This window comes from Amphiura filiformis, chromosome 19 (genome assembly GCF_039555335.1).
Source record: "Amphiura filiformis chromosome 19, Afil_fr2py, whole genome shotgun sequence".
Taxonomy (NCBI): domain Eukaryota; kingdom Metazoa; phylum Echinodermata; class Ophiuroidea; order Amphilepidida; family Amphiuridae; genus Amphiura; species Amphiura filiformis.
Window position 1 is genome coordinate 11832681 of NC_092646.1, and position 12303 is coordinate 11844983.

At 38.5% G+C, this 12303-nt stretch overlaps 2 protein-coding genes across 2 annotated transcripts in view; one reads left to right on the forward strand and one right to left on the reverse strand.

Moving 5' to 3' along the window:
• Positions 1-1132: 1132 nt before the first annotated feature.
• LOC140140381 (uncharacterized) lies at positions 1133-1501 on the forward strand. The gene has a single exon (XM_072162141.1). The coding sequence runs from the start codon at positions 1133-1135 to the stop codon at positions 1499-1501; it is 369 nt and encodes a 122-aa protein (XP_072018242.1).
• Positions 1502-10050: 8549 nt separating this feature from the next.
• Positions 10051-12303, reverse strand: part of LOC140140921 (uncharacterized) — a 113423-nt gene continuing 111170 nt past the window's right edge. Inside the window, exon 14 of the mRNA XM_072162680.1 lies at positions 10051-10342. Coding sequence (XP_072018781.1) covers positions 10272-10342 — 71 coding nt within the window. The 3' untranslated portion in view covers positions 10051-10271. The remainder of the gene's footprint in view (positions 10343-12303) is intronic.

Genomic DNA, 12303 nt, shown 5'->3' on the forward strand with positions numbered 1-12303 from the left:
ATATCGAGTCAGCGTTACTCAAAATTGTACGCGTTGGCATTGCTCGGAAAGTTGACGCAACGACTTACATCAACTTACTGAGTAATGCCAACGAACAATTTCTATGAGTGTATACATTAAGGCAGTCCACTTTCTGCATTAATGTTTATATTATCTTTTATATTGAAGTTTTGGCCTGTAAAATAAGATAAGAAATGAAAAAGTACGGCACAAATATCAATCAATGCGGACGACGAGCAATAATTCTATTTCGTAGCAGGTTAGCCAAGTTTTACGTGAATTTTCTATTGTAGCAGGTCTGAAGCTTAATTCAATAAAAACTGAAGCCACGTGGATTGGATCGTGTAAAATAGCTTAAAATCAATCAAAGAAGTTGCGCGATTTAAAATTGCACGAAAATTTAAAGTTGTATCCAAATAATACTGCTAAACCCAGTGGGTTCAGTTTGTATTTAAAGGTAGGACGTAAGCTGACGTATGACCGTTCCAGGATTTGAAAATGACCCCCTATTTCACGGGGAATCGAGAACATTTGCACAATTTTACCCCCTATTTTGCACAAAATCAAGGAAAATTTGCCCCCAAATATGCCCCCTATTTTGATCATTTTGAGGATGCATTTTCATTTCACCCCTTATCACAGGGAATCAAGGAAATTTTTTCCCGAAAAAATACCCCTATTTTTACCATTTCAAGGACGCTTTTGAATTTTTTCCCCCTATTTCACAGGGAAATGAGGACAATTTTTTTCAAAAAAAATACCCTATCAATTTTTGTGTGGAACTACTAAAAAACGGACAGAAAAATACAAAAAAAAAGCAAACTGTAGTGGTAAAACGCGGACGAAAATATTTTGAAATACACCCTATTTTTCATTTCAAGGACAATTTTGCTCCAAAACATCCCTAATTTGGACAATCGCAAACAATTTTGCCCTCGAAAATTCCGCGGATATTTCTTGAAAAGTACCCCTAATTGGAACCATCATGCGTATGTTACCAACGGATTGGCTCAACGCAAACGTGTCCCCCATTTATAAGAAGGGAGACAGGTCCTGTCCTTCAAATTACAGGCCAGTCTCTTTGACCTGCATATCCTGCAAATTGTTAGAACACATTATTCATCGTCATATTATGGACCATGTCGACAAGTACCATCTGCTTACTGACCTCCAACACGGTTTCCGCAAAGAAATATCATGCGAGACTCAGCTGGCAGCGTTAACTGAAGACCTTGCGCAAATTCTTGATAGAAGAAGTCAAGTTGATCTCATCATAATGGATTTCAGCAAAGCGTTCGACATGGTCCCTCACAAACGCTTACTCGCTAAGTTACATCATATCGGCATCAGAAATAACATTAAAGACTGGATTGATAGTTTCCTCACACAACGTCAGCAGACAGTCATCATAGATGATGAAAAGTCTGCCAATTCCCCCGTTACTTCTGGAGTTCCCCCAAGGAACAGTATTAGGCCCGTTATTGTTCCTTATGTACATTAACGACCTCCCGGATTCTGTAAACTCTCAAGTACGCTTATTTGCGGATGATTGCATACTCTATCGCGAAGTTTCATCCCAAAGTGATTGTGACATTTTACAAAAAGATATTGATTCATTGTGCAACTGGGAACACACTTGGCAAATGTAATGCGATCAAGCAAAATCAGTCGGAACTCGGAAATATTGATTTTGAGATATAGCCAAACAAAGGCAATATTTCCTTTTGTTTCCTATTGTTTTGGAAGCGCTTTAATTGCTCATATCTTTGGAACTGGTTGTTCAATTTTAATGGGGGTTTCTGCAAAATCCAGCTTTGTAAATCCTTTTTACTATCCTATAAGAAACTGAAAATTTATTATTGCCGAGTTCCGACTGATTTTGCTTGATCGCATCACAAATGAGCTTCAATACTTCAAAATGCTTCACCATGCATATGTCACACAAGAAGAAACCAGTCATCCAACAATACAAAATGGGAAATTCCATCTTACAAGAAACTGATCACCATCCTTACTTAGGAGTGGAATTGTCAAAAGATCTCTCTTGGTCCAAGCACATCAATCAAGTTACTGCCGGGGCAAATAAGATCCTTGGCCTTCTGAAGAGAAACCTGAGATGCTGCGACGAAAAGACCAAAGCCACTGCCTATAAGACATTAGTTCGTCCCAAACTTGAGTACTGTAGCAGTATTTGGGACCCCCACAAACACACCCACATTGAAACAGTTGAAAAGGTACAGCGCAGAGCGGCACGCTTTGTCTGTAATGCCTACAAGCGTGAAACCAGTGTCACTCATCTCCTCCGTGAACTAAAATGTGAAAACCTGGCTACAAGACGCCAAAAAGCTCGTCTCACCATCATCTTCAAAGAATTCAACTCATTGGCACCATCAAATATTACCAACCGCAAGTTCACACCTAAAGACCAAATTGGCAGATCAACCAGAAATAATCACCCAAATAATCTCAAAAGAATCAATGTCAACAAAGACTGTTATAAACATGCACTCTACCCATACACCATTCCGGAGTGGAACCTCTTACCCGCTGACGTGAAGACAACAGAAAACCTGAAGTATTTCAGATCTCAACTTAACAATATTGACCTCGAAGAACTCTCTAGGAAGGCTCACTTTAGTTAGTCAGCTGCATGCATGACAACGCTGCATGTTTAGATAGCCACACCAGGCGTTTTCGTGCAGGATAAGCATTCTGAAGGTTGAAGGTACCCACTGTCAGTGAAGACTGAACCCACCGGGCTGCTAAATCACTTGGTGCACATATAGGGTGAGTCAAAAATACTGCAATAGAGCAAAGAATCGATATTTATGTAAGAGCCAAGTCGAACTTTCCCAATATTGAAAGATTCTATAAATGCTACACTGAATGGCCACCTTCTGTGAAAATATGAAGTGAATCGCAACTACCGTTTAATTTTTATGAGTCCTTTTGTTGCGATACCCAATTTCGTTATTTGTCCACGAGGTACCATATATTTTGAATGAGAGCACATAGTGCATGGTAAAGGCGCCAGATCTGAAACTGACTTTAACTTAAATAAGGTTGATTTTTGCATTATTTTAATTGCTTTTTTTCTGTTCAAACAAACTTTCTAACATTACTTTAAGTCCTTCATACCTCACTCGACTCCAACTCCAGTTTTTTTAATCCAAATATGTCCAACTTAATGGATATTTTGTAATTCACTCCACTTCAATTTGCGCGCATTTCATTTGACATTTGAAAAACCCGCCTACAAACTTGTATGTTTTTGATAGAGTATAAACATCTTTAAAATAAAGGTAAAATGAAAATAACAACAAATAATGTTTCTTCTCCTTAAACAAGACCAAGGGCTATAACACTTTGGGTGCTCCATTTTATTTCAATGCCAATGAGGTTAAGAAAATGGCAGTTGTTCCAAATCAACCTTACACATTTGGGCTGACATTCAAAATTTAGATGTCTCTTGGACAAACATTAAAATTGGGTAGCGCTATAAAATGTGTTATAAAAACAAAACGGTAAATGCTAATTCCTTAATATTTTCACACAAGGTCACTAATCGATATACCATATATAAAATGTTTTAAAACCTAAAAGGTTCAACTCGGTTCTTAAATAAAAATGAATTCTTTTCTCTGTTGCACTTTTTTTGACTCACCCTGTATTAGTAGTACCAAGACAAATGGGGTAACTGAAAGGTACCGAAGATTAATATAATAATAGTATCATTATTATGTATTCCTAAAAAAGAGAGAACTGAAAATGGTCGGCAAAATTATTCTTACAAAGAGCTTATTCTCTATCATATATATAATGCGGCCAATACATGTTCAATTTATTGATCAATATCAAAGACACTTGATACAAGAGTGGATACAAGATCTACCATTGTACAAGCACAATGGTGGATTTTGTATCCACTTCTGCATCTAGGGTCCGCAATATTTATCAATAACATCGATTGTGTATGGGCCGCATAACATCTATAGACGAATCCAATTGCACGCATTCCTACTCCTCAATGGCAGCCATAGCCGCGACGGGGACCCAGCTATTTCACCTAAAATGTGAAATGATGCGGCCTTGAAGGGTATTTTAAACTGCATTCTATCACCGTGTTAGACGTAGACAAAAGAATGATGCCAGTTTACAACACGAAAGAATCTAACATCGAATTTTACGCGATTAATCCACCCAATTGGGCACTCACTACACCTGTTTGGTGCATGCGGGGAACCAAATACGGCCGACCAAATCCTGACCATGACTTGGCTCGTTGGAATCGTCTATAACAATAATAATAATAATAATAATAATAATAATAATAATAATAATAATAATAATAATAATAATAATACTTGAACAGCACATGGTTATTTTGTGGGTTTTTTTTTTATAAGTGTTTGGTATCATCTGATGTGTAAGGATTAAAATGCAAAGGGGCCATAAGCGTAGATCGGGGAATGGGGGGGATAAAACCCCAATATTTTGCCAGGGGATGGTCCATACAATCATCCCCAATGTTGACGCCTGTATGTGGGTTTCAGACCAACCAAATTAACCTCATGCATTTTTGGCCATTTTAGCCCCCAAGTGCCCATTTTTGGGCGCTTCACGCGAATTTATTCCACTTTTGCATCACATTTCATCAGTTTAGCCTCAATATGGCGCATTTGGACCATAAATTTATGCTGGATTCACTATAGGCCCTACTTCTAGAATTTTTCCACCAATATCAAAAAGAAATCTACGCCACTGACAGGGGCCCGAAGGCCAAGTTACCACAGGGACCCTGTCAGCAAGTGCTGATTTGCTGACAGCTAAAATCATCCACTATTCCCTCAGAGGTTGAAAATGTTTTGAAAATTAAGGCATAATTTGAACCAATTATGTGCAACACATTGAGTAAGTTGAAAAATTATTAACAATTTAAAATGTTTTATTCTGTCTCTTCCAGTACCGACGTATAGTTGTCGGATTTCCGGACAATATAGTACGTGGATGTGTGATATTGTTAGCTATTGTTGATTGGAAGGATTTGAGAAAAAAAGTAAAAAAAACAGCTATACCATGAGTGGATGGGGTAAGTATTCAATTCGCTACTACATTGGGGTGTGTAAGTGTGTGTCAAATCACTATGTGACCCGTTCCTCCCAAATTTATTTTTGGGGCGCCCATTACGGCGGGGCCCATTATTTGGCTTGACTTTGCAAAAATCATCTAGATTTACTTCGCAACTGTTTCGCTTAAAAGTATGCACAGCTTAAAGCAGATGGTGGCCTGCGCCTGCGTCATTAAACATTTTTGCAAAACATTGTTTGCAAAATATATTCTCAAAAGTTAAGGGGTGGTGCAATAATTATGTGTACCCCCGGGGGTGAATTCTCAAAATGGTCTGCCAAAAATCGCTTGCCCCCCCCCTTTGGCCGTGCCAAATAACCTTTGCCCCCCTTTCGACGTGCCAAAAACCTTTGCCCCCCTTTGACGTGCCAAAAATCTTTGCCCCCCCTTTCACATGCAAGATTTTGGGGAACCCGAATTTAAAACCTTAAATTGTCTTAACATATAATGCGAGCGCAGCGAGCAGGAAATTTTGCATATTTGAACGTGTTCGTAACGTTTTCCTACGCCTTTTTAGGGCATAATATAGAAACGGTGCCCAAAATATCTGTGCCAAAAATTGCTTGCCCCCCATTTCGACCTGCCAAAAATCGCTTGACCCCCCTTTCGACCTGCCAAAAATGCTTGCCCCCCCTTTTGGCCTGCCAAAAATCTTTGCCCCCCCTATAATTCACCCCTGGGGTACACATAATTATTGCACCACCCCTAAATAACATTATGGTAGAATATTTGGCAGCAAGTTTTCAAAAAATGTTTTTGTATGCATGAAAACGTTTTATACCCTTTATGCACCATTTATATAACCCGACATTAGAGTTTTCTGTCAACCTTTTCTAACCTTTTGCGAATAGTGTGAAAAAAATGTGTTATACTGGGTATGGCTAGGGGTCGCGCACTATGTTATATGGTAGTTATGCTTTCAGAACTGAATCAAGCCGGTAACCGGGGCCAGTAAAAGCTGTCTTCTGAAATTTTGTATATTCCATCCTTTTTAAATTAGAATTAATATCTCTCTGCTCTATCACAAGACTTCTTCACCTGGTCAATAACGCTGAATTTATACTCGATCGCCGAGCGATTGCGATGCACCGCTTTTGGAAAGCAATGGGTAATCGGCGAATTTTGCGATGCATCGCTCGTCGCTCTTGCATTTATGTCTTATCACGGCGACAGCGATTGCAGAAGACAATTGAAATATTCTACATGCCACAAAATACATCTTAAGAGCATCCATTACTGTAAATAATTATCGCTTTAAATTAATTCATCACCAAAAGTTAATAATCGAGAAAAGTAAATTAATAAACAAAATAATAGCTAATATAAACATAACAGATCCAGTTGGTTGTGTCAACTTAAGGAAAATGTCCAAATATTCTAGTACCTTTTGATGTTTCCTTTTTATAAACTGTAAATCTGCCAAATAACCACACTACCATAAATGCTTTTATCTTTAGATGTACTAGACAACGTCCCAGGCGTTGGACATATCAAAGGGATAGTTCACTATTCACTTGGAGATAGAGAACACGGCGCCAAAGCAATGAAAGGAGCTAGTAGAGCCACTGCACAAATGGGTAAGCAATATTATTTTCCCCAACTTATCATGAAAGAAAATAAACATACATACAACATACATAAAAAGGGGATTTGTAAGGCGCCTATTCAATTAGATCTAGGCGCTTAACAAAAAGAGCAAACCACAAACAAGCAAGAAGAAACAAACAAAATGAGCAATGCAAAAAAAACCCCAATTAATAAGGATACAAATGTGATTTTAACAATGTTTTGAAAGTGTTGGTGGTTGGTGCTTCTTGGATGGATATGGGCAGTGTGTTGCAAGTGCGTGGACAAGTTATTTACGAGTTGTAACGATGTAGCCGTCGACATTGTCGGTGTGCAAGAACAAGTCAGGGAGGTGTTGGACTTCTGATGTCAAAGCACATCCATAGATGTCTTCAGAGTGTGCAATCCATCAATCAGAGAATACTAACAGCTTCATTTAACGGGAACCCCCAGCTTACGGTTACAATAATGCCCCAACTGAATCAGCAACCTCAGGAGAAAAGGGCGTTTTCTACAATCTACTAGAAGACCATCTTAAAAAGGTGAAGAGGCACAACATCCACCTCGTTATTGGTGATTTCAATGCCAGAATTGGCCAAGACAGCCATTTATCTTGTCCATCTGTGGTTGGTCCTCATTGTTTTTACGACACAACAAATGACCATGGAGAGATACTTGTGAATTTATACCAGGAATTCATGCTCCGTTCTTCACAATCAAGATTTCCCCAAACCAAAAGTCGTCTGGACATGGATTCACAAAACGGGCTCAAAACACCAACTGGACCACATCCTTGTCAAGAGTAAGTGGGTATGATTACTGCGCAATTGCAGAGCTTATAACTCTGTAGGGCTGGATTCAGACCACCGAATACCGTAAAACCCCGTCTACAAGCATACATAGTGTTTTTTATGAAAGCTAAATTAATTCGAAGCCATCGTAAATATACCAATACAATAGATTGGTCTTTAAATAATACATGTTTGTATATGCTTGGATCCGTAATTTATTTGCTCATACTCCATAATGGCGCCTGGATTAATGTAGCTTTCATCAGAAACGCTCTATATGCTTGTAGACGGGGTTTTACGGTATATGATTGCACACGAGTTTCCGAACTACCAAAGGTAAATCTTGTAAGTACAACTGAAAAAGCTGCAGCATGCTCAGATTCCATTCCCAGATTGAATTTTCGAACAGATTCCAGGTCCTCCAGTGTGACAACAACAAGACACCAATTTCTAAGAGGTACGAAATGTTCGAGAAAGCAGTAGAAGAAGTCGCAGAAAAGGTCGTTGGAAAATATAGCCCTTGTGGAATGCCAAGCTGGGGGAGGTGACAGACAAGACCCTCAAGTTGAGATCAGAAAGAGATGCAACTAAGAAGACATACCAACTAGTTAGAACTCGTCGTCACACCAAAGAAGTGTGGAGAAGGCTCAATATCCAGCTCAACGAATCATACAGGGCTGACGAACTTGCCTCTATACACAGGCAGCTTTTATGGCAGTTATAACACCACATGGGAAATAATCCATGGCATCTCAGGGAAGAAGAAGAGATCAAATCCCAAAATGAAGAAGAGATGTGGGACAGTCCCCGCAAGTGACAAAGAACTACTTGCTGAGTGGAAAGACTGCATCTGTGCTTTGCTGAGCAATATTGTGAGTCTGCGACAAAGTTCAGCAACTTGTTAGTCTAAACATAGTCTGATCAAAAAATATCCCAAGATTGCGAACATTGGAAACTGGGTCAATTCTTGTGGTGTCGACCTACAGCTGGAGAGGAGCAGATTTTTGAGATGGCGTGATGATCAAATTATCAAAAATTCTGTTTTGTTCATATTAAGCTTGAGTTTATTGACCGTCATCCATGAGTTGATGCCCTTAATTGCATCAAAAGAAATATACAATTGGGTATCGTCAGCGTAGTAGTGGTATTTAAGCTTGTAATGGGAGATAATTCTTCAGGGCGGATGAGTGTAAAAACAAGTGGTCCCAGTATGAAACCCCGAGGCACACCACAGTCAAGAAGCATCTCATCCGAATAAATATGTTTACTGGTATAATTTGTGAGTTTATTGTCGTTGGTTCATGATTATTTCAATGATTATTTAATGTGAAAAGTATTAGGATATCATTAGGATGCTACTAAAGCGCTGGCGTGAGAAACATGTAATAATGACTTAGGCAGTTTTGTTATGAGGGTGACGAAATGATACAACATGGCTTTAACAAACACGGAATCATGCCTTTCACTATAATGAAAGACAGAGATAGAAAAGACTAGTTCGCGTCTGACCATTATGCAGTCATGTCTACAGCAGAATTCACCACGACCTTTGCAGGACTTAAACCCCGTTAAACCAAGATAAACCTCATTAAAAACAGCTCAACTATGTTAAATCAGGGATGTGTCTCATATCCATGGTTTCTGATTTACCTGTGCGATATTGCAATGGGCTGTGGTGAAATAGGTATCATGATTTCAGTTGGATGCACCATTACAAAGCAAACGCACAGTAACAATACTGTGCGTGGCCTTTGTTTCCCAAATGAGAACAATAGTATGCATATTGTTAACCAGGCTTGTTGATGGTACAACTCATGTCAAACTTGTCAGAGTAATTGTGACTGTATCACACAAGTAAATGAGAAACATGTGATTTTAGACTTAACACGGTTTGGAAATAAGTTTTTTAGCTCTCTATCGGGTAGTCAGAACTCCATATTTGGGAGGGCTCGACAACAATCTTCCCAAAATCGCATTTTAATAATATTTAGATGACCATAGAGGGAAATTAAGAATTGAAGTTTATTTACAGCTTCTATGGCGAAAATTGATCAAACCGATCACCCGACGGTGCCCCTTCGAAGTTGGAGCTATCACAAGTCAGCTGTTGAGCACGATTTGCCATTGAAATTACACGTCCGACTGCTATGAAATTTTGAATTCTCTCTTCGGAAAAATAGCTCGACAACAGCTTTCTCGTGATATTTTTTACTTCAAATTGTAGTATATCGATATATATGTTAAGGATGAATATTATAATTATTCACATGTGAGTCTCTATGGCTAATTTAGGGTGAAGGGTTTTCCCCACCAGCTCACTAACTAGTTTATTGCCTATACCGACAATACAGTGAGTGAGCTAGAGGTCAATCATCAATTGGAGCGCTGTGTGTGCACTGAATAAGAAAAACGGACAGTAACTGCATAATGCGTCAGGGCAAACGCGTGCCGTGATGGTTGCCGACCTGCGCAGTACGGCATTTTCTGTCTAGTTGTTAGAATTTCAGACGCAAGCTAGTCTTTTTATCTTTGACTTTCATTATATCTTTTGTATGCAGCTGGTGCTACAGGTGGTTTTATTGTTGGCGGTCCTGTCGGTGCCGTAGCAGGAACATATGCCGCTACAGCTGCAATTGATGGAATAACTACGGGAATTGATTCGGCCATTCATAGGGAATATAGACCAGCTGGGTACATTTCAATGGGTACGAATATCGTGAAAGACCCAACAAACAAAGACGTGTGGATTGATGGTGTAGCCGAAGTTGCACTTGACGGAGTTAGCGCCTATTCTGGTGGAGTTGGAAAGGTTGCTAAAGTCGCTGCAAAGGCTGGAAAGGTTGCAAAGGCTGGAAAGGCTGTAAAGAATGTAAAAAGATTGAAACATGTTGAAAAAGCATTAGAATCAAAAGACATCCTTAAAGATCCTACAAACCCAGGGAATTATTTACAGGTGGGCGGGGATTCGGCATTTTACCAGTTTAAACAGTTAGGCGGAAAGGGTGCTAAACAGTATATTGCAAAGAAAGGTGTTAAACAGGGTGCTAAACAGGGGATTAAACCCGTCATGAAGGGTGCTAAACAGGGTGCTACACAGGGGAATAAACTTATCAAGAAGGGTGTTGAACAGCGTAAGCCGATAACACATGTCAAGAAGGGTGCTAAACATGGTGCTACACGGGAGATTAAACATGTCAAGAAGGGTGCTAAACAGGGTGCTAAACAGCATATTAAAAATGTCAAGAAGGGTGCTAAACAGGGTGCTGGACAGGATATTAAATATGCAAAGAAGGGCCGTGCTAAACAGGTTGCAGGACCGCATATCAAACATGTAAGGAAGGGTGCTGAACAGGGAATTAAACATGTCAAGATGGGACAGGTTGCTGGACAGGGCGTTTATCATCTCCAGAAGGGTGCTAAACGGGGTGTTCAAAGGGGTAAAACAAACACATGCTGTACGATTTTATAGGGACAGAAACCTTTGGTGTGTTTTCGAACACAGCATGAATACAGCACTAAAACACAGCAGATCGCCTTCATCGTATGATATACGCATTGTTTTTTATAGCATGGATTTCTTACATTTTTATGTTTTATATTAAAGTACTATATTTTCCTGTGTTTTGAAAATATAGCATAGATTTTTGATTTTTTATGTTATATATTAGAGCGCATAATACAGCACTTTTTCATTTCCTTATCGGCTCTCGAGCTAAATGCAATAACTCCACGGCGCGTGCGATTATCTTGACTAATGCATTGCACTCAGTTCATTATCCTTATCCTAATACTATTATGATACTAAATGAACAATCAGCTTGGACAGTTCGCACTAGGCCCTACATCTCATAGGACAATGAGCGCCCTGATCGATTCTTCCTGCATATCAATATGCTTCATTTACATTACATTACAGAGATCGGACACTAATCCCAACCATAACAAACCATGTAAACAATGATCACCTATATTACAGGTGATATTACAGGTCTATGTAATACAGGATTAGATTAGTTAACTATGGATCTATTTGCAAGTATTATTTTGATTGAGCAGGAAGTATGTGATACTATTTTTTTATAGTAGTCTAGTTGCCGGCGTCAGGTATACATAGAATTTTTTTTAATGATGATGACATGGACGTACACGGTTGTTTGATGGGATCATTTATTAGTTTTTCAAACAAAACATCATGTACACCCAAATTTTAGGCTTAAACAGAAGGGCGATATCATGCTAATATTTTTAGATGCTTTTGAGTCATTCTCAACTTTAATTTTCCCTCTTTTACAAAATTATTCAATTTTGTAAAAGAGGGAAAATTAAAGTTGAGAATGACTCAAAAGCATCTAAAAATATTAGCATGATATCGCCCTTCAGATTATTTACATAAATGTGACCGTACAGCACGAATGAGCCGTAAATGGCCTCACTTGTCTTCTGAGTTACAGTGTAAAATGGGCATGAAGGTCGTATTCATAGGTACCTCAATTTGGTGCTACGTGTACCTCATTTAATGAGATACACGTAGCACCAAATTGAAATACCTATGAATATGACCTTCATGCCCATTTTACACTGTAACTCAGAATACAATTGAGGACATTTACGGCTCATTCGTGCTGTACGGTCACAAATAAACAAAAATAAATAAATAAATAAATAAATAAAAATAAATAAATAAATAAATAAATAAATAAATAAATAAATAAATAAATAAATAAATAAATAAATAAATTAATAAATAAATAAATAAACAAAAATAAATTTAACACATTTTAGCGTAGCATTAAAATCATAAATATAACCATTGCTGGCA

Bases quoted from the DNA above. Each gene is read 5' to 3' on its own strand.
- LOC140140381 (XM_072162141.1), top strand. From the start codon at position 1,133: ATGGACCATGTCGACAAGTACCATCTGCTTACTGACCTCCAACACGGT.